Genomic DNA, 25,514 nt, shown 5'->3' with positions numbered 1-25,514 from the left:
AGGATGTGTGTGTTACTGCCTACAGTTTTATTTATTTATTTATTTGTTTTTGTTTGTTTGTTTGTCATTTGTTAACCCAGTTAGTCCAACTGAGCCAGTGGCCTGTTTTCAGTGGAGACCTGAGGAGAAAAGCTACAGACTGTTATTACAAAGTTACAAAAAAGAAAAAACACCTGACAATGAAGTTTTATGCAAACATTACAATAATGGGCTTTACATGAGAACAGTAGAAATTTACAAAAGGCCTGAGAATGAAGTTTACATAAACATTACAGTAGTGCATAACATGTAGTACAAAAGTTAGAATTTTTTTTTAATTAATAGAAAAAGAAAGAGATGCAAGTGAGATAGGACACTTGCAATAGGCGGGTGTTAAAAGTGTGAGAGGTAGTAAGGTGGTAAGGTGGGATTAAGTGGGATCATTGCATTGACAGGTGTTGGCATTTTGCAGAAACGTTTTAAGTTCTGATTTAAAGAGCTTTAGGTTAGAAATGATTCAGATGTTAAGGGGGAGTTTGTTCCATGCATATGAAATACTATATTTGTAAAGAAGTTTACCAATTTTTTTTGTTTGGTTTATAGGTGTCCAGAAGGAGCTGGTCAGACATGTGTAGAGTTCGGGGATGGGTATAATGTGATATTAGTGAGGAATGAGCAGGAAAGGAAAGTGGGTTTTAAGAGTAGAGTTATGAGTCATTTGAAGCTGGGAGTGAAGCAGGTGCTGAGGGAAGTCAAGCCACTGGAATTGTTTTAGTGCATGGCAGTGATGAGATTTGTAGGGTTGGTTGCCAGCAAATCTTGAAACACTGTAGTAGGATTGACAGACTTTAGCCAAAAGGGTAGACTGTCTATGTGAAATGATGGGGGAGACAAAGTATACACAGAAGGAAGAAGGCCTGAGCTAGTTTCTGCCTAGAGTCAGAGAGCTCCAGAGATGATACAGACAAATGCAGTAATATGAAATATAACAAGTATTTATAAGTACAAGTGTGTAAAGTTCCACAGTCTTTTAAAAATTTCATACACTATTCCCAAACCTGACCCAACAGTTATAGCCTTAGTTGTTGATCCCACTGCTGCTAAGCACGTAGTAGTTAATTCCCATCCTACTCTTTATGATATGGATTGGAAAATTATTTATAGGTATGGGAAAATATATACCTCTGCAATTTTGGTTTTCAAATATTTGGATTGTCAGGTCCATACATTAAGTTTGTTCAGACTAATTGTGAAAATATGAGGAATGTTTTATGTGTAGTTTCTTCTTGTGAGGAAAAATCTGCTTAAAATAACTTTGTTTCTTCTGTTGCACAGGTCACTACTCATTGTTTGCAGTGTGTGTATGACTCTGTTGATACCACTCCCAGGGCTATGGCCACTGGGATGGTTTTAAGGAGGTCTGTATGGCTGCATTCTCAGAACCTTCCATATGATGTTAAAACTGAGATTTCAAATTCTCTCTTGGATAGAGATTTAGTGTTTTCCCCCTCTGCTTCAGAGGTGATCAAAAAATGTGATGAAAGGGGCAAGCTGATCCAGAGAATCTCTTAACATTCTTCAGCCCTCCTTTTCGAAATTGTCCAAGGGATTTGCTTTTTCCTCTGCCAGTTTTGACAGAATACAGAATAAATGGTCTCAACAGAATTCAGGTAAACAGATGTTCAAGAAGAAATGGCAAGGGGGTTCCAAAATAAGTCTCTAACCTCCCAAACCCAAGGACAGTCCAGTATGCCTGAATGACTATTCAAGAGACCTTGTGACCCTCTGCCACCCTGGCCCCCTTTTTCATCCAGAAAGTCTTAATCTCAATTTTTCTCTTTGGCAACAGAGTGCTTCAGACAAATGGGTTCTGAAAATCATCCATCAAGATTACAGATGGCAGTGGGGGGAAATTCCTCCTTTCCAGAGGGTCATTCCTCATCCTCCAGATCAGACTCTTTAGCTTCCTTCTGTTCTGCATCACATTCTGTCCCAAGGAGTGATAGAACCATTTTCTCCTTCCTAGGTGAAGAAGGTTTGTTATTAAAGGATGTTTCTAGTGCCAAAGGAAAAAAAAACAATTATTGGACACCACTTCTGGATCTTTCTTTCCTAAACAACTTTAACTTTGAAAATAATGTTACATTTTTTAAAGTGTTTTATAATAAGTTAGTACTATATGTGCTAAATGCTGGTATTGCTTATGACTGTAATCTGCTTAAAACTAGCATTTGTTAAATGTTCAATGTGTATTATTATCTTGGAGCTTTTCTCCCCGGGCCTTCGCTGAAAATAGACATATATACAGTCGGACTATCCTGGTCAACAAATGTAAAATAAATAAATCTGTTTATGATAGTGCCCAAATTCAGAATGATATCACTTCACAATCTGTTACCTCTTTCTAATTAAAGTTTCCTGGTAAAATTAGACTTAAAAGATGCTGATCATCACATCCCTATTCATCCAGGCTTTTCTTAATGTTTTGTGTATCTGGATCATATTATCAGTTCTCTACCTTACCTTTTGGACTGTCTACTGCACCAAGTGGTCACAAAGTGTCTAACTCCAGTTATAACTCATTGCAGGCTACATGTATCATTTTTTCTGTATTTAGATGTCTTGTATATCTTTGCAGAGTCTTTTTTAAAGTGTCAGTATCTCTCTTTGGTGAGAGATTTTTTACACAAGCCAAGATTCCAAGAGAACATTCAAAAGTCTTTCTTGCTTTTTAAGGCATCACATTGGCACAGCAGATAGTGTTGTCACCTAACAGCAAGAGGTTCCCTGATTCACTTCTCAGCTGGGGTGCCTTCTGTGTGGAGTCTGCATGTCCTCCCTGTATTTGTGTGGGTTTCCTCTGGGTGCTGTGGTTTCTTCCCACATTCCAAAGACATGCAGTAGGTGAAATGGACGCACTAAATTGGCTATAGGTATGAGTCTGCTTGTGAGTGATGTTCTTCGTCTTCCCTTGCTGCAGTCCTGACTATTGGGTATAGTCCGCGTCCCAGTCGGCCCGAATACCAGAGTATAAGGCTGGCCGGTCATGGCGCCTTAGACTGACGCCAGTACGTCAGGGTACTAATGCGCATGACCGGCGTCATTTCCTCAGTCTTTTGCCGCATGGTCCGATGCAGAAGCAATTTTGCGGTGCAAGTTGGCGTTCTGAGATTTTCCAAACCGGAGTTTCAGACCGAGTACAGAGTTGGCTGAACATTTTGGTTTTTCTTGCCTCAGTATATTACCGGATGTCAGAAAAAGTGAATAACTGTATTTCTTGTGGGAAGCAGATAATAGGCATTATCATACATTGTGTATACCTTGTTTAGGGCCTGAGCACGACGTTGTTGGTTGCCGCTCTTGTGCTAGATTTAATAAGCGCACTATTAAGAGGAGGCTTGATTGTGCTAGGTTAGTGTTTGGGAAGCGTTGCAATTATACTATGCCGTCGGATGCTCCGCCGCCTGCTTCATCTAAGAAGCGCAAGGACAAAACAGTGAAGTCTAGGGGAGAGGAACCGGCAGTCCCGGACGCCGGTCCTTTAGAAGGCTCAGGGGAGCCAGAGGTTTTGCCAGGAGTCTCTATGGAGTCTCAGGCAGATACTTTACTGTTACAGGATGTGCCCTTTCAGGAAGTAGGCCAGGCTGAGGGGCTTCTCAGGTAACTGTTCTTCCCTCTCTTCCCAAGGTAGTTAGGGCCTCTCCTTCTGTTTCCAGAGCTTCTTTTAGAGGAAGGCCAAGTTCAGCTTCTGTAGGGGCTTCTCCTAGCATTTCGGCTCTGTGCCTAAGAAACATATGCTTAAAATGGCTGAAGATTTGATTACTCTGATTAGAGGTTCTATGCCCCACCTGATAAGAGGCCTAGGGTGGAACAGGAGTTTGATAGTTTTGAACAGTGTTCACAGGCTTCAGAGTCTTCTGTGGAAGACTTGCAAGAGTTTCCTGCTTTTTCTGATTCTGATGTGGATGATTCCACTCCTTCAGCTTCTCCTCCTGAGGATTTTTCATTTTCAGAGACTCTTCACTCCATGAGGGAGCATTTTAAATGGGAAGGCCAAGATTACTCTGACTCCAGAAAAAGGCTTAGGGAATTCTTGTTTTGCCTCAGCATAGGCCCTTAGCTATTCCTCCGGTGTTGAATGTGGTGGAGGATGTTTTGCAGAGGCTTCTCTGAACCCTGATTCCTTGCCTCCTGCTCCTGTTAAGCCTGATAGGTATTATAGGGTGCCCAAGCTCATAAGTATTTGTTTAAGAGTCCCAGGGCGGACCCAGAAACTGTTTCTCAGGGGCCTAAAGGTGTTAAAGCTTCTGTTGTTAAAAATCCTGTACCCTCTGATAAAGAGGCAAGGGCTTTGGATAGGTGGGGTAAGAAAGTATATACTTCTTCCACTCTAGCCATGAGGCGTTGAATTGTCAATTTCATATGCTGAAATATCAGAATTATCTCCTTTCACAATTGAAATCTAAGGTGGATGCTTTGAAGGTATTGAGTGTAAAGAATTGCTGGATTTGGTTCATGTGTCTGAACAAGTGGGTAAGCATTCTTTGCAGTGTGGTTTTGATGCTGTTCAGGCCTCCTCGAGGGTGGCTGCTACTAGTTCTGTTCTTCGCAGACATGCATGGTTGAAGGATCAGAATTTAGCTGAGCATGTTAAGACCAGGATTTTGGATGCTCCTTTACAGTCTGATGTGTTGTTTGGACCGCCTGTGGAAGCAGTTTTAAAGAAAATGGAGGACAAAGCTAAGTCTATGCAGACTGTTAAAGATTTTTGCAGGTGCAACCTCCAAGTTTAGTAGAAATTGGCCTGCTAAGGGGTGGACATATCCTGCTTATGGTTCCCAGTCTAGGGGTAGATCTAGACGTGGTAGGGGCAGGGCTCGGCCTAGATCAGACAGTTCACCTGCTCAGACTTCTGGTGAGGGCAGGGGTCAGTCCTTTCGTAAGCAGAACCAATGACCTGCCTTTTCAGCTGCCAGTGGACTCGCCTGGCAGCTCCTTTGGGAGGAAGATTGTCTCTTTTCAAAGAAAATTGGGATTTAATCACTCAAGACAGATGGGTGCTGGATATCATTCATCACGGGTACAGATTTTATTTCCACACAATGCCCCTTTCAAAGGCATGCCAGATGTTCCTCCTCCACAAAGAAAAGAGGCTCTCAAGCAAGTTTCTCAGTTACTCCAGATAGGGGCTATTCAGCCAGTCCCTGTGTCAGAAAGGGGCTTCGTTTTATTCTCGCCTGTTCCTAGTACCAAAGAAGGGGAACACGTGGAGACCAATTTTGGATTTATCTATCCTCAACACTTATCTGGACATTCCCAAGTTCAAGATGTTGACGTTACAGCAACTGTTACCTCTGCTGGGCAAGGATCACTGGATGGTAACTTTGGATCTCAAGGAAGCTTACCTTCATGTGCCCATAAGGCTAAGTTGCAGAAAGTATCTAACTGGAGATTTTCATTATCAGTTCTCTGCATTGCCCTTTGGCTTATCTACTGCCCAGAGTATTCACAAAGGTTCTGGCTCCAGTGATAGCTTACTTCAGGCTTCAAGGCATTCAAATTTATCCTTACTTGGACGACTGCCTGATTCTGGCTCAAGAAAAGAACACCTTCTACAGCATCTGGAATATGTCATAGCAGTGCTAAGATGCCTAGGGTATTCTGTGAACGAAATAAAGTCCAGTCTAGTACCCTCTCAAGACATGTGCTTTCTGGGTGTGAGACTGAATACAGCAGCCCAGATGGCCTTTTAACCCCGGACAAACAAAAGAGTCTGTCACTTTACTTCCATCAACTATCTCATCAGTCCGTGCTGACTGCAAGGACAGTCCTTCAAGCATTAGGGTTCATGGCATCTTGTATTCTGGTGCTTCCCAATGCCAAACTGCATATGAGGAAGCTGCAATGGTATCTCAAAATGTATGGACACAGCACTGCCAAGATTTGGACACTGTCATTCAAATAATACCTTGCCTTCAAAAGGAATTCTTGTGGTGGGCTCAGGAATGTCACCTAAACAAGGGACTCTCTGTGACCCGGCCAGAGGCGAGTCAGATTTTAACGACAGATGCCTCGGACACTGCTTGGGGAGCTCATCTAAATGGAAAGTGGATACAAGACAAGTGGCCTGCCAGACTACAGCATCTACATATCAACATGAAGGAGATGTTAGCAGTCCAGTTTGCATTGATGGCGTTCAAGGAGTTACTTCTTCCAGGGCAGGTGTTGATTCTGACAGACAACACAACTGTCATGTGGTACATCAACAAGCAAGGGGAACACATTCTTATCCTCTATGCAGGCAAGCAATGATTTTATGGGAGACTGCGTTAAGCCTGCAACTGACTCTTCAGGCAAGGTTTCTGCCAGGAGCACAGAACTCCTAGCAGATGTATTAAGCAGACAAATCATGGATCCCGTGGAAACTGGATCTTCATGTATTTCAGAAATTGACAGTGTCATGGGGAACTCCAGACATAGATCTGTTCGCTTCTCCACTAAACCACCAGCTGCCAAGGTATTGCACAAAGGGGTTTCATCACACAGCTTGGAAAGTGGATGCTCTGTCTTTCAGTTGGAAAAACCTTCATGTCTATGCTTTTCCACCTCTACCTCTTCTTCCAAAGGTATTACTAAAGGTCAGACAGGACAGGCCAAGGATGATTTTGATAGCTCCAGATTGGCCTCGCAACACTGGTACCCACTTCTAAGGAGTCTTGTAAAGAAGCCTCCATGGCCTTTACCTCTGATTCCTCATCTGTTATCTCAGAAGGACGGTCATCTGCTCAATGTCAAGCTTCAATCTCTCCATCTCACAGCTTGGCATATTCTGTGTTGAAACATGGAAGGTCTCAGCTTCCTCAACAAGTTTTAAATGTGATTATGGAAGCTAGAAGGCCTAGTACTAGGAGAGAAAAATGGAAGAGATTTTTATTTTGGTGTACAGCAAAGAATTTGGAGATTTCAGAGCCTAATTTGAGTGTGGCTCTTCAATATCTTACTGAGTTATTGGACAAAGGTTTGTCTTTCTCTTCCATAAAGATTCATGCTGCAGCAATTTCAGCTCACTATGATTGTGACCCACCTTTGTTTTCGCATCCTTTGTTCAAGCAGTTTCTTAGAGGGGCAAAGAATATAAGACCCCACGTGAGCTCCTACTCCTGCTTGGGATCTCAATTTTGTGTTGGAAAAACTTACTCTACAACCTTTTGAGCCGGCAGCTACTGCTGAATTGAAATATTTGTCATGGAAGATTTCTGTTGGCTATTACTTCTGCAAGAAGGGTGTCTGAGTTGCAGGCCCTTATGGCAGTAGAGCCCTTTTGATTTTCCATAAGGACAGGGTATCATTACGCACTAATCCTTCCTTTATGCCTAAGGTGGTTTCTAGTGTGGCTTTAAACCAAACTATTCATTTGCCTACGTTTTTGCAGATCCTCAAAATAAAGGGGAAAAGATTTTGCACACTTTAGATGTACACAGGCAATTATTATTTGAGCAGGACTAAAGATTTTAGGCAGTCTCAGCAGTTACTTGTTTCTTTTGCTTTAAGTTCACAGGGCAAACCTGTGTCAAAACAAACCATTTCTAGGTGGATTGGCTTTTGCATTGCATTTTGTTATTCCCATCATGGCAAAGAGGTTCCAGCTGGGATTAGGCCTCATTCCACTAGGGCTACTGCCACTTCAACAGCATTTCTAAGGGGTGGCAACTAAGGATATTCTGGAAGCAGCTACTTGGAGTTCAGTGCATACTTTCTCTAGGCATTATCACCTGCCTATATACTCTAAGTCTAGAGCTGGTTTTGCCACAGCTGTTTTACAAGGCATGTTGTCAGCTCCTGCTACTTTATAATTTGCCAGCCTCCCTTACCTCTGCTTTGGGATTCTACCCAATAGTCAGGACTGCAGCAAAGAACATAGTACAGTTTTGTACCTACCATAAATGTAGATGTTCGAGGATTCCCTTGCTGCAGTCCAATCCCTCCTTCCCTCTGTGTTTCAGGGTGGTGGTGTAGGTGCCTTTACATGCTTATATTTTTGTATATATATTACTGTATATATTGTACATGTTTATTGGTGCAGGTTGTTTTGGGACTTGTCTTTTGGGTCTTCTGACATCTGGGGCAAGAAAAGACTGAGGAAATGACGCCGGTCATGCGAGCCGACTGGGACGCGGACTATACCCAATAGTCAGGACTGCAGCAAGGGAATCCTCGAACATCTACATTTATGGTAGGTACAAAACTGTACTTTGTGTGGAAGAACTACTGTGGAAAGGCTAGGCTAGCCACCCAGTGGTGTAAACCTTGGCTCTAGATGATTGTCACTGTTGAAGTAGCACGCCAACCCCATGTGCAAAAATGGGAAAAAGGGGTGGTGGATGAATGGATAGATTAAAAAGTCTTTCTTAAATCCTTCAAATAGGATTGTGTTCCTGGGTTGTCAAATAGACACCTTATTTTAAAGAGATTTTCTTCCACAGGAAAAATGGATCTTTATTTAGAGCTGTGTCTATTATGTTCCACTTAGACTTTGGTCACTGAGAGAGAATACCTCAGGATTTTGGATCTCATGGCATCTATGATTCTCATGAAACCCCTGGCAAGACTCCACATGAGAACGATCCAGAACAGCATCAGCACCTTTTTTTTATTTTTTTTTCAAATCCCAGTGCTGGAGTTTATCAGAAGAGAAAACCTTTTGTGGAGACAACAGATATCCTTAAATCTAGGTCTCCTCTTCTCCCTTCATGCTCCAAATGAGCCAGTCACCACAGACACTTCAGATATGCTTGGGGAGCAGTTTCAAGAGGGATAAAAGTTCAAGGGATGTGGGACACTAAAGAGAGATACAAGCGAATAAATATCTAGGAGATGGTTGCCCTGATTAAGGCACTCAACTCTCTGAACCATCTTTGACCTCTGGGACCTCTTCAAGTGATTTCAGAGAATACCATAGCCAGATGGTACATCAACAAGTAAGGGGAGACCAGGTTGTACCCCCTTTGCAGACTAGATATATTAGCTTGGGATATAGCTTCACAGCACAATCTCACATACATTCCATCAGAGCAAAACTGTGTGGCAGAAAAGCTGAGCAGGACCAGGGCAGACTTTCATGAATGCAAGCTAGATCGGGGGATCTTCCAGTATTTGATCCATCTGTGGGGGGGGGTTCCTGAAGTAGATACTTTTGCTTCCTCTTTGAACAATCATTTGGCAATATGCTGTTCCAGGACTGTATGTAAGAAGGCCTGGAAGAAAGATGCCTTTTCTTTTCTTTAGACAGGAATGTTTCTGTATGCTTTTCCACTCTTTCAACCAATATCTGAGCCAGGTAATCTGGCTTTCTTGAGGTTCTTAACAAGAAAATAGTTTTACTGATCACTCTGACCTGTGCAAGAAGAGTGTCTGAGTTGCAAGCTTTTATGTTGAGCCAACCCTATCTCATTTTCTTTAGGGACAGGGTTTCTTTGAAAACTAATCTTTCTTTTATGCCTAAAGTGGTATCCAAGTTTACTTTAAGCCAAACTATCCATCTTCCCATTTTCTTTACTGAACTTAAAAAAATGAAGGTGAAAGGATATACCTTACTTTGGATGTCCACAAACTTTGGCTGTCCACAAACAACTCTGGTAGTATCTTAATAAGATTAAATTGTTCAGGTATTCAGATCAGTTGTGTATTTCTTGTGAAGGTAAGAAGAAGGGGCAACTGGTGTCAAAACAGACTATTTCCAAATGGTGGTCTAAGGCTATTAACTTTTGTTATACTCAGCATAACAAATCTATTCCAGGCAGGTCAATGCCCTCTATGCCTTGGCTTTATCTATGGCTTTTTGGAAAGGGCTGGATTCTAGAAAGATTCTGGAGGCTGCTACTTGGTCCTCTGTACATACTTTTACAAAGCACTTTAAGCTTGATTCGTTCTCTAGGTCCAGATCAAGCTTTGCTAGTACCATTCTCCAGGGTTTCCTGGACTCTTCTTCTTTCACCTCCCAAATGTAGTTAGCTAAGGTAATCTACCCATGTGGCTATTACAGCAGTGATCAGTATGATGAGCACAGCACAGTTGTGTAGGTTGAACTTACCATAACAGTAGATGTTCGAATGATCACTGCTGCATTAAATGCTCCCTCCGTCCGCCCCCTTGTTTTTTTGGTGTGTTTTTTATGCCAGGGTGTGGACATTTATTTTTTGTTGTTCTTAGCATTGTCCTTTCGGGGATCAGCTTCCCTCTCCCTCTCTCTCTGTCTGTCTGTCTTGGCAGGAAAGCTCTAAAAGGGCTTCACACCCAAACTTATCTTTTATTTAGCTGAGCATGAGCTGCGAGACAGTTTGTGTTCATGGAAGGTGCCCTGAAGCTTTGGAAATTGATTGGCCATTATATGCTTGGCAGGATGTAACCCATATAGCTAAGGCTATTACAGTAGTGATCATTCAAACATCTACTATTCTGATAAGTTCAGCTTATATAACTGTACCCTACTGGTTGTAGTTCGGGAATGAGAAGGTGAAGTGTCAATAGTGCTCATTAGCAGATTGCGTTTAGCACTGTCATTTCTGACAAAAGTAGTTAGCAGTCCTTCTTCCAGGCCTGAACTTGCTAATGGTACTGAAGGAAGGTTCTTTTGCGTTCATCCGCCTGAATACAGTAATTCAGTGTTGCACAGGCTAACACCTCACATAAATATTAACACAGAGAATTCCTACTCAGAATTATCAGAAATATTTACAGCTTCACCTGTAATATTTTGTCTTCATTTTTTGCTAAGAGGTTAACTGGGTCTTTGATAGTAGAGAGTGTACATTTTTCCATTCTAATACCTGTAATTAAGTAGGTAAATGCCACTCAGGTTCCATCTATCCATCCTCAACCCGTTATTCCCATTTTGCACATGGGGACATGGTGTCACTTTCAACAGCAACAATCATCTCGAGCCCGGGTTTACACCACCGGGTGGCTAGCCCTGCCACGGTAGTTCATCCATACCACTCACTTACATACACACTCGCACCTATGGCCAGTTTAGAGTGTCCAATCCACCTATTGCAAGTCTTTGGAATGTGGGAGGAGACCTGAGCACCTGGAGGAAACTCACGTGAATGCAGGGAGGACATGATTATTAATATTTTTCTTTAAGAAAGATTGATCACAATTGCTTGGGTTGGTGTTTGGCTCTGTTACCTTCCTAATAATTATGGTTCATGCAGAGGAAATTTGATAAAAGTATGTGGAGAAAAGCAGAGATTATCTATGTAAAACTGAGAGTTAATGCTAATAAAAATGTGATGGTCACATTTTCGGTTTGTTTTACAAAAACATATTTTTATTGTATCAAACACTTAAACCTAGCTAAAATTGTTTTTCATTTTCTTGTAGAAATTGATGCTGTATACACCGGAGATTGTAAGTATTAGTAGGTTATTTGGATTTGTTCTTCACAAGATTTCTGCTACTGAAATTATTTGCTGTCCAAGAATGCATGTGCTAGAAATTTTCTTGCTTTTTTTGTTAATATTTCATCCATCCTCAACCCCCTTTTCCCATTATGCGCATGGAATTTGGGTGTCACTTCAATAGTAATAATCATCTCGAGCCAAGGTTTACACCACTGGGTGGCTAGCCCAGCCGCTGTAGTTCACCTGTACCAGGCACTTGTACCTACAGCCAATTTAGAGTGTCCAGTTCACCTACTGCATGTCTTTGGAATGTGGAAGGCAACTGGAGCACCCTGAGGAAACCCACACAAATGCAGAGATCACATGCAGACTCCAAATAGAAGGCACCCCAGCCGAAAATTAAACCGGAGAGCCATTTGCTGCGAGATGACAACACAAACTGCTGCACCATCACAATTGCATTTATCAGTGCTATATAAACAGAAACATTACAACACAACAGGCTTACACTTCAGTACCAAAACATGTAAAGTAACTTTATTTGGTAAGCCACCAGTTAATAATTTCTTATACGTTATATGATTCTGTCTTAGAAGATGTAACAGTATACAAAAATTTAGGAATTAATATTACTTCAAAATTTGTATCCGATAAACATACACATACCATTCGATTCAAAGGTGTGGGTCAGCTTGGCTTAATGAAGAAATCTATCATGTTAAGAAGGTAAATTAACTAGATAAATTTATTTAAAATTTTCATCCACCCCATTTTAGAATACACTATTTTTTGTATTTATTCTAATGGCAAGTGATAATGCTTGAAATATTCAGTGTAGGTTTATTAAAAGAATACCTTTGGTTAAAGCACTTAGTCACATGAGAAGATGTATGAAACTGAACATTTTTACATTTCAGTGCAAGATATGAGAGAGCTAAGTTTATTTTAGCATATAAGATGTTTAAGAATGAGTTATTTCAGGCATGTCTTAACCTAGAAATTTACACTAGTGTTTGTAGTCATCTACACAGGAATGACAATTTCACTCTCTGTCTTAATGTAACAAAATTAAGGAGTTCATGTTTGACTTATGTAACCCTACTTTTGTGCAATACACATCCTGTTCATATTATGTATCTCAAATATCCTAGATCATTCTAAAAAGTGCCTTGACAACTGGATAGGAAGTTTAGTTTTTGACCCAAACTTGAAGGCGTGTTCCTCAGCAGGCTCTGTCACATTACTACATTTATGAACTTAAGAACAAAACAGCAAGTAACAACAAGAATTATAGAAGCATTATCAGACAATAACACAGAGGAATGCATGACAATAAGATTCAACATTTAACTTATCTGTCAGATTAAAAGCTGACAAGAAAGCAAATGAGGCTCTGTTACCTTAGTTAGCGTACGTCTTAACTCCACCTGTAAGTTCCTGTTATGTCTCCATCATTTGCTTGTTTATCTATAAATCTACATGTTCCACTGAAATTAAAAGAACTTTTCAATAAAGGCTCGTTTACATCCATTACAGAGATAGCACTGTTTTCACCTTTTTAGACTTTGTGGCAATATTTTTACTATCTTGTTATTTGACTCTGGAATCTGTCTTTTACAGAGCAGGCTGTTTAGCCACACTATTGAAATAACTCACCCTCTACTGAAAACAATGAACGTGGAAGCAGGACTTTACTGCAGACAGTCAATGTTGTGGTCCTGCTTCTAGCTGTGAGCATGCAGTATAGTGCATTTGAATCTTGTTATGTTTCACTGCTGTGAATGATTCAGACTTCAGACAGCATAATTTAGAGCTTGGAGTAATGTAGGATCATGGGGAGATGGAGTTCTCCCTAAAACAGAAGTACTTTTTGCTGGCAGTGCACCTAGAATTTTTTAGTTTCCTTTCTTCCGTTCTTCCCGTCACCTAGTACTACAGTGCTCATCTATGTACTGTATTCATTTTGTTTGTGTTCTAACTACTGCACAGACTGCTTCCTACAATATATCTTATAATTATACTCTACTTCACAGCCAACCTCCCTTTCCTGCTTATTTCATATCTCCATTAACATATCCCTCTTACTGCTGATTCTGCTACAGCTTAGCCCACTCTACTACTGATTCTGTGTACTCTGAACCTTTCTCCATTCATTTTGAAACTGCCTTGACTCAGTAAAACTAATGTCTTCTGTATTAAAAAAATGTTACCTTCCTTCCATATCCGTTAGTCCCTACCTGTTTCTCCTTGTGTTCATCTTTTTTAACATTTCATTCACATCTTACTTTTATTTGAAACATGTGTTTCACATGTTTTTTCAGCTATACCTGTGTTTTACTTTATATTGTACTTAACAATGTATTTGTTATATAACACGTCTTGTATAAAGTTTTTCTTATGTATATTTATTGCATTCATGGAGCTTTTCAGTCCAGGCCTCTGCTGAAAGTGGTCTCATTCCCAGTCTGACTTTCCTGTTAAACAAATGTAAATAAAGAAATATTTTGCTGCAATTAAGCAATGATAGGCAGGATGCAGGGTCCATGTGTGTCTGCGAAACAAACAAGTCATTGGGTAAAATTTAATTTGTTAGATGACTGTGAAACATAGTGTATACACGTGAAAGGTAGTAATTTAGGACTGACAGTCTGAAACTAAAAACAACTAATCTGCTCTCGGTCAGTTACAGTCACATGTTGAGGATATACATATTTGAAGCAGACTGTATAAATTATGAACAGCAAAATGTATTTAACTTTACTTGATCATAGCTAATCATTAAATGTGTACCCAATCAGAAAGTAGATTGTGTGTGTGTGTGTGTGTGTGTGTGTGTGTGTGTGTGTGTGTGTGTGTGTGTGTGTGCGTGTGCATGGGAAGCTGGTTAGTTGCATATGAAAGCTGCTACCTTACAGTAAATTGATTACATTTAAATGATCATGTGTGAGTGAGGGACTTTTTTATGAAGAAATAAATGATTCATTTGAAATGAGAATGTTGACTTCCCAGTTACATTCAGTATGATTTCACATATTTTTGTCAGTGGACCGAGCAAACAGTAGGATATGTTGCACTGTTGGTTAACAATATATGTGCTAGAAGGTTTGAGAAAAAAATACTCATTAAGTAATGAGGACAGCAACTTGCTAGTGAGACAACTACTAGGAAGTAGATTTATAATGCTCTCAGATGGATAGTATATGTCAATCATTTCCTGCCTATACAACCGAACCTCACAAGGAATTGTAAAGAAGTCCTTGCTAATGCATATCGGGAATATTCAAAAACATTATTACATCAAAGATCTTAAACTAAGCTGGTTTAGATCAGACAAACTAGCCCTGGGCTGAATTATAGGACTAAAAAGTCTTACAGAAATTGTAATGGAGCTTGAGTAAAACATTTTTAGTGGAGATGTGTTGTCTGAAAGTAGATATGCTGTTTTCTGACTCAGAACATAATAGATTTGTGAGTGGCAAGTAGACAAAAAAACTGTAGCAGGGAAACTAAAAATATGTGATTCAGTTTGCTATACTTAGGCTTTTAAGTAGCAAAAAATATGTGGGAAATGGTGATCTTTTCTATGATATATATATATATATATATATATATATATATATATATATATATATATATATATATATAGAAAAGCATACGTAATTTGTAACTGAAGATTGCAACTACCTTCTGCTGGCAGGTACAGCAGTTATACATAGAATGTTAATTTGTAATTATTCGGCTCTGAGTTTGCAAAATCTATTTCTATATTCTTCAAGGAAATAGCTAACCAAGGCATTGCAACAAAATCTTTACTATACAGAAGAGACACTTTATTCAGTCACAGCTATGATCTGTACAAAAAAAGATATAAACCAAAATAGCTGAAAAGAGAAGACAGAAGTATTCTTTAGTTTAAACATCTGAATTTTCACCAGTTATGTCTGTCTGCCTGGAAATTCAGATAGTTAAGCTTATGAATCAGTAGATTTTTTTTTCTTAGTATGTAAATGTTACATTTCAATTGGATCTGTCATCAGTGTGGAGCTTATATTTAGGTGTCAGTGTAGTCCTATAGCCATGTAACACTGCATACTACCTGCATGCTCTTGTAGACAGGCTGTTTATAGTGTTTTAAGTTTGTATACCCTTTTGTAAAATATTTAAATTTATTGGTGGGCAGTGGAACAGATATAAGCATGTAGCCCCTGTCCACTGACTAACCTGTACAGGGGCCAGGCAGTTTTCTAGTTGTGTTACTAAGAGTATTAAGCAAACCTATATCATAATTCCCAAAATGACCATTGTCCAATGACTGCCTATCATTCTTAAGAAGTTCAAAAGCCTGGGGTGTGTCTTTTCCTGTTAGGATGGAAACCATCCTCGTTATAAATATGTAAATGACTGACAAGGTAGGTAATTTAAGACAAATAGTTGTACTGACTATGATCATCTACAAGAGATCAATCTGTAATAACCAACTGACAACAAACAGGAGACATCAAATTCATAAGTGTGCCCATCAAAGTTGTGGGTGACATCAGTTTTTTAGAAAGGTGAAGCACATCTACATAGGTGGGGAACTTCCTCTCTGCATGAAAACACACACACACACACACACACACACACACAAATGTGCGTGTACATATATATATATATATATATATATATATATATATATATATATATATATATATAGACACACACACACACACACACAAATTTGCGTACACACACACACACACACACATATATATATATATATATATATCTATACAGATGTAGTTATAGATATAAATGTAAATATAGATCTATGGGCATACAGCCACAGAGAAAAGAGGAAACCCCTAAAAAGCATTAAGTGGCTTACATAGCTATGATCTCATAGTGGCCTTGCACTGTGTTAAACAATTCCAAGAACTGCATTTTCAAGGAATGGGATTGGGGAAACAGAATTCCAGCAGTTAAATATGGCTACCATGAATTATTTCCTTATTTACATCAATTTAAGGTGAATTGTTCCCACTAAGTGTTAGGAGACTAATATGGCATATGTGTCCCTTGGAATACCTCTTCTCCAAAATCACAATCAAAGGAAAGACAAGAGACATGAAAAAAATCTAAGGCAACCTAGGACATGGTCTAGTTTTAGCTATATCAGGTTCTTAAGAAAGAATATAGGAATTTCATAGTTTCATAGTTTAGTACTAGGCTATCTGCCCTGGGGCATTTATAAGCCTAGCCATAGTGATGTGGCTTTTGCCACCCCATGTAATGGTACAAAAGTGTACAGAATAGATTTAGAATACTGTGCCACTGTCTAGTAGTGACACAGTGAAGACCGCCTTACATAATAGAATTAGTTTACTGTGCCTCTGTCTAGTAGTGACACAGAGATGACCCCCGGGGTAAACCTACGATCTCCCATTCACTCGTCAAGATTTCTCTTGAAGAGAGTCAGTGAGGGGCTCCGTCTAACATGAACTGGGATTCTGTTCCAGAGTATGGGAAGCCTCTGAGTTATGAATCTGTCCCTCCAGCATGTCCTATTCATAGTTGTGCTGAGGTTTAAATCTTTAGCTCTCATGGTTCTGATGGAGTTGGATTTTTTGAGGTGGAGCATGTCCATCAATTCCTGATTGGACATGGCCTTGTACGTCAGGCACAGATCACCTCTGAGTAGGCGGTATGCTACTGAATAGAGCTGGAGTTTCTTTAGTCTGGCAGCATATGACATATGTTGGAGACCCTTGATCCTCTTAATGAGGTACTTTTGGGGTCTCTCCAGCTGTTGCAAGTGCCGGGTGAGGTACATACCAAATGGGGCACTGTACTCAATCATGGGCCTGATAAGGGAGGAGTATAAGGGTACAATGACCTCCTTTGATCTGGATGTGAATCCCTTCATGATAAGGTGGGCAAGGTAGAAAGTCTTTCTAACCACTTTGGCAATGTGGGTGTCAAATGAGAGGTCACTATCGACTTGGGTCCCCAGGTCTCTGATTACTTTTTCTGTACTCAGTGGGTTACTGTCTATGTTATAATTTGTGGGTACTTTGTTTTTCCCAAAGGGGATGACTATACATTTTTTGGCATTTAGTTTAAGGCCATGACTCCGGCACCAGTTGTCCATTTCAGTGAGGCCTTTCTGTAGGATGTATGTGTCAGCTGGTGTATCGACTATGGCGCCTAGTTTGCAGTCATCTGCGAACTTTGTCAGCCACAACCCTCCCATGTTTGCTTTCACATCTGAGAAATAAATGCCGAACAAGAGGGGTCCCAGGACAGAGCCCTGTGGGACTCCACTTGTGACTGGCTTTGAGTCTGACATAGCTCCAGTGATTTTGACTTTATGGGTTCTGTCCTTTAGCCAGTTTGCAACCCATCTTGTGACATATGGATTTACATTTAAGCTGTTGAGCTTGTCTATGATGCCTGAGTGGGGTATTGTGTCGAAAGCTTTAGCCAAGTCCAGGTAGGCTGTATGGACTACTTTGCCCTCGTTAATGGCTCTAGTGACTGTTTCGAAAAAGTCAACCAGGTTCAAAAGGCAGGATCTGCCCTTTACAAAGCCGAACTGGGTGGGATCAAGTGTCTGTAGGTCCCCAATGTCTCTATTTATGAGTTCCATATTGATTCTTTCCATAGCTTTGCAGACCAGACTGGTTAAGCTTATGGGGCGGTAGTTACCAGGGTCTGTAGAGGTGCCTCCTTTGTGGAGTGGGACCACTGTTGCTGTACGCCAGTGTTCAGGTACATATCCTGTAGTAAGGCTAAGGTTAAATAGCATTTTTATGTGTGGGTTTAGCTCCTCTTGGAGTTCACGTAGCACGCAACCCGGGATACCGTCAGGTCCCATTGATGCTGTGTTTTTAGCTTTGCTGAGGCGGGTCTCACCTGGACATCTGAGATGACAGGGAGGTTACATTCAGCTGGGATAAGTATTTCTTCTTTTGGGGGTGAGGGAGGGGAGAAATTTGCACTGAACCTGTCTGCCAGAATGTTGGCAATATCTGTGGGTTCAGTGTATTTTTTGTCATTGTGAACTAACTCTGAGCATATCTGAGGGTTTCCGCCCAGGTTTCTAACATAGCAGAAGAAGGCCTTGTGGTTATCTTTAGTGTCCATAGCGATTTTTGTCTCAAAGTTGGCCTTGGATGTTTTTATGAGAGAACGTAGCTTTCTACTAGTGCTGATCAGAGATGCCTTCTCTTTATGGGATTTTGCTCTGTAGCTTCCTTCTTTGTTATACAATTTGTTTATGGCTGGGGTCCACCAGACAGGATGCCTGCCCTTGGTGGAGAGGGTCTTGGTTTTATTTGGGATTGCATGATCCATGCATTCTTGGAGATGTCCATAGAAAGCATTTGTAAAGGATTCAGCATTGTGGGATGTGGTTTCCACTGGCCCAGTGGGCTTAAAGGATACCATCTCAGTCTTAAGAAGTGTAAAGTCGGCTTTTGAGATGTTTTTCACTGTAGTCTTTTGTGTTGGGGGTGGAGGTGGGATATGTATATCCACGGTGATTAGTTTGTGGTCAGATCTCACTAGTGAGGGGTATACTTCTGGTGTGGAGCACTTTGTCCCCATGTTTGTGATGATCAGGTCTAGTATATTATCTCCCCTTGTGGGAGAGGTGACTAGCTGTTCCATTGCATTTGAATTTATGAATTCCAGGAACCTTTGGGCTAGGGTGATGTTCTTCATTCCACATTGCTGCAGTCCTAACTATTGGGTAGTCCGCTGTCCAGTCGGCCCGAATACCAAAGTATATGGCTGACGTCGGTCAGGGCGCATTAGACTGACGTCAGTACGTCAGGGTACTAATGCGCATGACCGACGTCATAACTTCAGTCTTTTTTGCCGCATGGTCCGATGCAGAAGCAATTTTGCGAGTGCAGGTTGGCGTTCTGAAAGTTTCTGAAGTCAGAGTTTCAGACCGAATCAAAGTTGGCTAAGTACCCGCTAGAATATTTTGGTTTTTCTTGCCTCAGTATTTAACCGGATGTCAGAAAAAGCCAATAACTGTATTTCTTGTGGGAACCAGATACCTCATAGGGATTACCATACTTTGTGTATACCTTGTTTAGGCCTGAGCACGATGTTGTTGGATGCCGCTCTTGTGCTAGATTTAACAAACGCACTATTAAGAGAAGGTTAGACTGTGCTAGGTTAGTTTTGGGAAGCGTTGTAATTATAAAATGCCGCCGGATGCTCCGGCGCCGCTTCGCCAAAAGCGCAAGGACAAAGCAGCAAAGCCTAGAGTGGAAGAACCGACAGTCCCAGACGTCGGTTCTTTAGAAGGCTCAGTGGAGCCGGAGGTTCTGCCAGGAGTTTCTTTGGAGTCTCAGTGAGACTTTACTGTTACAGGATGTGTCCTCTCAGGAAGTAGGCCAGGCTGGAGGGGCTTCTCAGGTGCCTGTTCTTCCTCTCTTCCTAAGGTGGTTAGAGCCTCCCCTTCTGTTTCCAAGGCTTCTTTGAGAGGCAGGCCAAGTTTAGCTTCAGTGGGGGTTTCTCCTAGTGCTTCAGGGTCTTTGCCTAAGAAACATATGCTTAAAATGGCAGAGGATTTGATTACTATGATTAGAGGTTCTATGCCCCCTCCTGATAAGAGGCCTAGGGTGGAACCTGAGTTTGAGAGTTTTGAGCAATGTTCGGAGGCTTCTGAGTCTTCGGCTGAAGACTTGCAGGAGTATCCTCCTTATTCTGATTCTGATGTGGATGATTCTACTCCTTCAGCTTCTCCTCCTGAGGATTTCTCATTTTCAGAGACTCTGCATTCCATGAGGGAGCATTTTAAATGGGAAGGTCAATATTTCTCTGATTCCAGGAAGAGGCTTAGGGAATTCTTGTTTTTACCCCAGCATAGGCCTTTAGCTATACCTCCTGTTCTGAATGTAGTGGAAGATGTTTTTGCAGAGGCTGCGCTGAATCCTGATTCTTTGCCTCCTGCCCCAGTTAAACCGGATAGGTACTATAGGGTGCCTGAAGCTCATAAGTATCTTTTTAAGAGTCCTAGGGCAGACCCGAAACTGTCTCTCAGGGGCCTAAAGGTGTGAAGGCCTCTGTTGTTAAAAATCCTGTCCCTCCTGATAAAGAGGCAAGGGCTTTGGATAGATGGGGAAAGAAAGTGTATACTTCTTCCACTTTAGCCATGAGGGCATTGAATTGTCAGTTTCACATGTTAAAATATCAGAATTATCTCCTTTCACAATTGAAATCTAAGGTGGATGCTCTGGCGGAAGGTATTGAGTGTAAAGAGTTGCAGGATTTAGTTCATGTGTCTGAACAGGTGGGTAAACATTCCTTGCAGTGTGGTTTTGATGCTGTGCAGGCCTCCTCGAGGGTGGCTGCCACTGGTTCTGTTCTTCGAGGCACGCCTGGTTGAGAGATCAGAATTTAGCTGAGCATGTTAAAACAAGGATTTTGGATGCTCCTTTGCAGTCTGATGTGTTGTTTGGTTCCTGTGGAAGCAGTTTTAAAGAAAATGGAGGACAAGGCTAAGTCTATGCAAACTGTTAAGATTTTTGCAGGTGCAGCCTCCTAAGTTTAGTAGAAATTGGCCTACTAAGGGATGGACTTATCCTGCTTATGATTCCCAGTCTAGGGGTAGGTCTAGACGTGGTAGGGGCAGAGCATAAGGTTCTTTTAGGCCTAGGACAGGAGTTCCCTGCTCAGACTTCTGGTGAGGGCAGGGGTCAGTCCTTTCGCAAGTAGACCCAATGACCTGCCTTTTCAGCTGCCAGTTCATTCTCGCCTGGCAGCACCTTTGGGAGGAAGGCTGTCTCTTTTCAAAGAAAATTGGGATTTAATTACCCAAGACAGATGGGTTCTGGATATCATTCACCACGGTTACAGGTTTTATTTCCATACCTTGCCTCCTTTCAAAGGCATGCCAGACATTCCTCCTCTACAAAGAACAGAGGCTCACAAGCAAATTTCTCTGTTGTTCCAAATAGGGGCCATTCAGCCAGTTCCTGTGCCAGATAAGTACCTAGGATTTTATTCTCGCCTGTTCCTAGTACCGAAGAAGGGGAACACGTGGAGACCAATTTTGGATTTATCTATCCTCAACACTTATCTGGACATTCCCAAGTTCAAAATGTTGACGTTACAACAGCTTTTACCTCTGCTGGGCAAAGATCACTGGATGGTAACTTTAGATCTCAAGGAAGCTTACCTTCATGTGCCTATAACACTAAGTTGCAGGAAGTATCTGCGTTTTCGAGCTGGAAATTCTCATTATCAGTTCTCTGCATTGCCCTTTGGCTTGTCTACTGCGCCCAGAGTATTCACAAAGGTTCTGGCTCCAGTGATAGCTTACTTCAGGCTAAAAGGAATTCAAATCTATCCTTACTTGGACGACTGCCTGATTCTGGCTCAAGAAAAGGAAGACCTTCTACAGCATTTGGAATATGTCATAGCAGTGCTAAGATGCCTAGGGTATTCTGTGAACGAAATAAAGTCCAGTCTAGTACCCTCTCAAGACATGTGCTTTCTGGGTGTGAGACTGAATACAGCAGCCCAGATGGCCTTTTAACCCCGGACAAACAAAAGAATCTTTCCAGTTACTTCCATCAACTATCTCTTCAGTCCGGCTGACTGCAAGGACAGTCCTTCAAGCCTTAGGGTTCATGGCATCTTGTATTCTGGTGCTTCCCAATGCCAAACTGCATATGAGGAAGCTGCAATGGTATCTCAAAATGTATGGACACAGCACTGCCAGGATTTGGACACTGTCATTCAAATAATACCTTGCATTCAAAAGGAATTTTTGTGGTGGGCTCAGGATGTCACCTAAACAAGGGACTCTCTGTGACCCGGCCAGAGGCGAAGTCAGATTCTAACGACAGATGCCTCAGACATTGCTTGGGAGCTCATCTAAATGGAAAGTGGATACAAGACAAGTGGCCTGCCAGACTACAGCATCTACATATCAACATGAAAGAGATGTTAGCAGTCCAGTTTGCATTAATGGCTTTCAAGGAATTACTTCTTCCAGGGCAGGTGTTGATTCTAACAGACAACACAACTGTCATGTGGTACATCAACAAACAAGGGGAACACATTCTTACCCATTGTGCAGGCAAGCAATGATTTTATGGGAGACTGCGCTCAGCTTGCAACTAACTCTTCAGGCAAGGTTTCTGCCGGAGCACAGAACTCCTTAGCAGATGTGTTAAGCAGACAAATCATGGATCCCCACGAGTGGAAACTGGATCTTCATGTATTTCAAAACTTGACAGTGTCATGGGGAACTCCAGACATAGATCTGTTCGCTTCTCCACTAAACCACCAGCTGCCAAAGTTTTGCACAAAGAGGTTTCATCACACAGCTTGGAAAGTGGATGCTCTTTCTTTCAGTTGGAAAAATCTTCATGTGTATGCTTTTCCACCTCTGCCTCTTCTCCCAAAGGTGCTTCTAAAGGTCAGACAAGACAAGCCAAGGATGATTTTAATAGCTCCAGATTGGCCTCGCAGCACTGGTACCCATTACTGAGGAGTCTGGTAAGGAAGCCTCCATGGCCTTTACCCTTGATTCCACACCTGTTGTCTCAGAGGGACGGTCACCTGCTCAATGTCAAGCTTCACTCTCTTCATCTAACAGCCTGGCATATTCTGTTTTGAAAGACAGCAGGTCTCAACTTCCTCAACAAGTTTTAAATGTGATTATGGAAGCCAGAAGACCTAGTACAAGGAAAGTGTACGCAGAAAAATGGAAGAGATTTTATTTTGGAGTGCAGCAAACAATTTGGAGATTTCTGAGCCTAATTTGAGTGTGGCTCTTCAATATCTTACTGAGTTATTGGACAAAGGTTTGTCTTTCTCTTCCATTAAGATTCATGCTGCAGCAATTTCAGCTCACTATGATTGTGACCCACCATTGTTTTCGCATCCTTTGTTCAAGCAATTTCTTAGAGGGGCAAAGAATATAAGACCCCCACGTAGAGCTCCTACTCCTGCTTGGGATCTCAATTTTGTGTTGGAGAAACTTACTCTACAACCTTTTGAGCCTCAGGCTACTGCTGAATTGAAATACTTGTCATGGAAGACTGCTTTTTTGTTGGCCATTACTTCTGCAAGAAGGGTTTCTGAGTTGCAGGCCCTTATGGCGGTAGAGCCTTTTTTGATTTTTCATAAGGATAGGTATCTTTACGCACTAATCCTTCCTTTATGCCTAAGGTGGTTTCTAGTGTGGCTTTAAACCAAACTATTCATTTGCCTACTTTTTATGCAGATCCCCAAAATAAAGGGGAAAAGATTTTGCACACTTTAGATGTACACAGGCAATTGCGTTATTATTTGAGCAGGACTAAGGATTTTAGGCAGTCTCAGCAGTTGTTTGTTTCTTTTGCTTTGAGTTCGCAGGGCAAGCCTGTGTCAAAACAAACTATTTCTAGGTGGATTGGGTTTTGCATTGCATTTTGTTATTCCCATCATGGCAAGGAGATTCCAGCTGGGATTAGGCCTCATTCCACTAGGGCTACTGCCACTTCAACAGCATTTTAAGCTTGTTCAAAGTAAGCAAGAGAAGGTATTTTAGGTAAAAAACAGCAAAAAATACTTAAATCAGGAAAGTAGTTGCTTTTCTCAGTTCTCTGCTGCTAGGACCACTCTGCAGGACCACGAGGAGCTGTTTCTGAGTAGTATAGCCAGAAACAAATGCTCAGAGGTGGATTTTAAACAGGGAACTTCAAAAGAGCTAGAAATGGTCCAAAATTCAGACAAGTCTCATTCTTATAGAAAAAATAAAAATAAACAAAGTCTATTGCTGAGGCACCACCAACTAATTTGGAAAACGATAAAGGAAGGTATTGCTAAGTCAGATAGGTCACTATCTGATAGTGAGACCATAAACTACTCATACAATGACTCAAAAAACAGGTTACTAACCCAGAAGTCCCTATAAATCCCAGCATGACTCTTAGTAACCAGTTCTCCAACATAGGTCAATTCAACATCCTAACATCCTCCTTAAATTGTACACTTTAGGGCAGTTTCAATACATGCTGTGCAAAACTTACTAAATAAACTACAGAATAACTACAACGTAAAACTAGTAGCACTGTACCCAACCTTCCTTAAAATATTGTACCTGTAATAACAGTGTCACTCTCTCTCTGACCACAGAAGTGGACTTTTATTGATTTATTTATTTTAGTGATAACCAGATAAGCCCACTGTGCACAAGTTTACTTTTCAGGGGTGACCATGGAGAACTGCCTGGTAAGTGTCATGCTCAGAGTCACAAAGTAGGCAAATGGAGGCTGAGGGAATCAAACCCTGGACCACAGGAAGCAGTCCGTTAACAGCTCATAACCTTAATCCTATGTGTAATATGCCAGCTAAACACGCCATGATTCTTTTTCTCCTCCTGGGAGTTGTTTGCACATCTTCAGCTCAAGTCTGTTATTAAAAAATAATATCCGCTCTTTGATGACGACTGTTGAGAAGTCTCATTTTATATTCTGGATCATATTAATAAATAAGATCCATAGCCACGGGCACAGCATGGATTCTGAAATGTGTGTAATATGTTACTTGCTATCCACTGTGTTATGAGTTTCATGTATTTTGTTATGTAAAAAGGGCTTCTAACAGAAGCCACATCTGTAGACATTAGAAGGGCCATTGAATCTATGGACCATGCTCTTCTTTAATGCAAGGTAAAAAGAAAAGGGTTTGGCGATGGACCACTATGATTTCCATGCCTGTGTAAAATCTTTAAGGTATTTTTGGCCTCAGATGTTTATGACCCAGGTTTTGTCATATGCAATGTTCTATACACTTATATTCTGGGACCAGGCCCAGTATTATTTTATTTCCTTTTAATGATTGATTGTTAGTCCTCCCTAAGGTTCGGGTAACTTATTTGCAGATAAATTTAATTATTTTGATAGTTGTTAGAATTAGTTCTTGTATCAAAAAGGGAATTCAAAACTGTTTAGTAAGTTGTGAGACTGCTTACATGATAAAGAGCTTAGTATTAACACTAACACCACGTCTGTGATCTTTTACACACTGTAAATAAGGGGCATACTAAACGCTTCCCATTAGTCAAATCTAACATTACAATGTCTGGGGATATGGCTTGAACCTACACCTTACTTTCAGTACCTTGTAGAAAGTTATGTG

General features: G+C 41.1%; 1 protein-coding gene across 7 annotated transcripts in view; it reads left to right on the top strand.

Moving 5' to 3' along the window:
- LOC122794113 (interleukin-15-like) overlaps positions 1 to 25,514 on the top strand; it is a 1,779,266-nt gene that overhangs the window by 1,221,839 nt on the left and 531,913 nt on the right. For all 7 annotated transcript variants that reach the window (XM_044062276.1, XM_044062277.1, XM_044062279.1 and 4 more), the window contains one exon: positions 11,362 to 11,388. In XM_044062276.1, the coding sequence (XP_043918211.1) occupies positions 11,362 to 11,388 (27 nt within the window). The remainder of the gene's footprint in view (positions 1 to 11,361; positions 11,389 to 25,514) is intronic.

The sequence above is a fragment of the Protopterus annectens genome, chromosome 2.part1 (genome assembly GCF_019279795.1).
Source record: "Protopterus annectens isolate FY-2018-M chromosome 2.part1, PAN1.0, whole genome shotgun sequence".
Lineage (NCBI taxonomy): Eukaryota > Metazoa > Chordata > Ceratodontiformes > Protopteridae > Protopterus > Protopterus annectens.
This window is presented reverse-complemented; position numbering and strand designations above follow the sequence as displayed.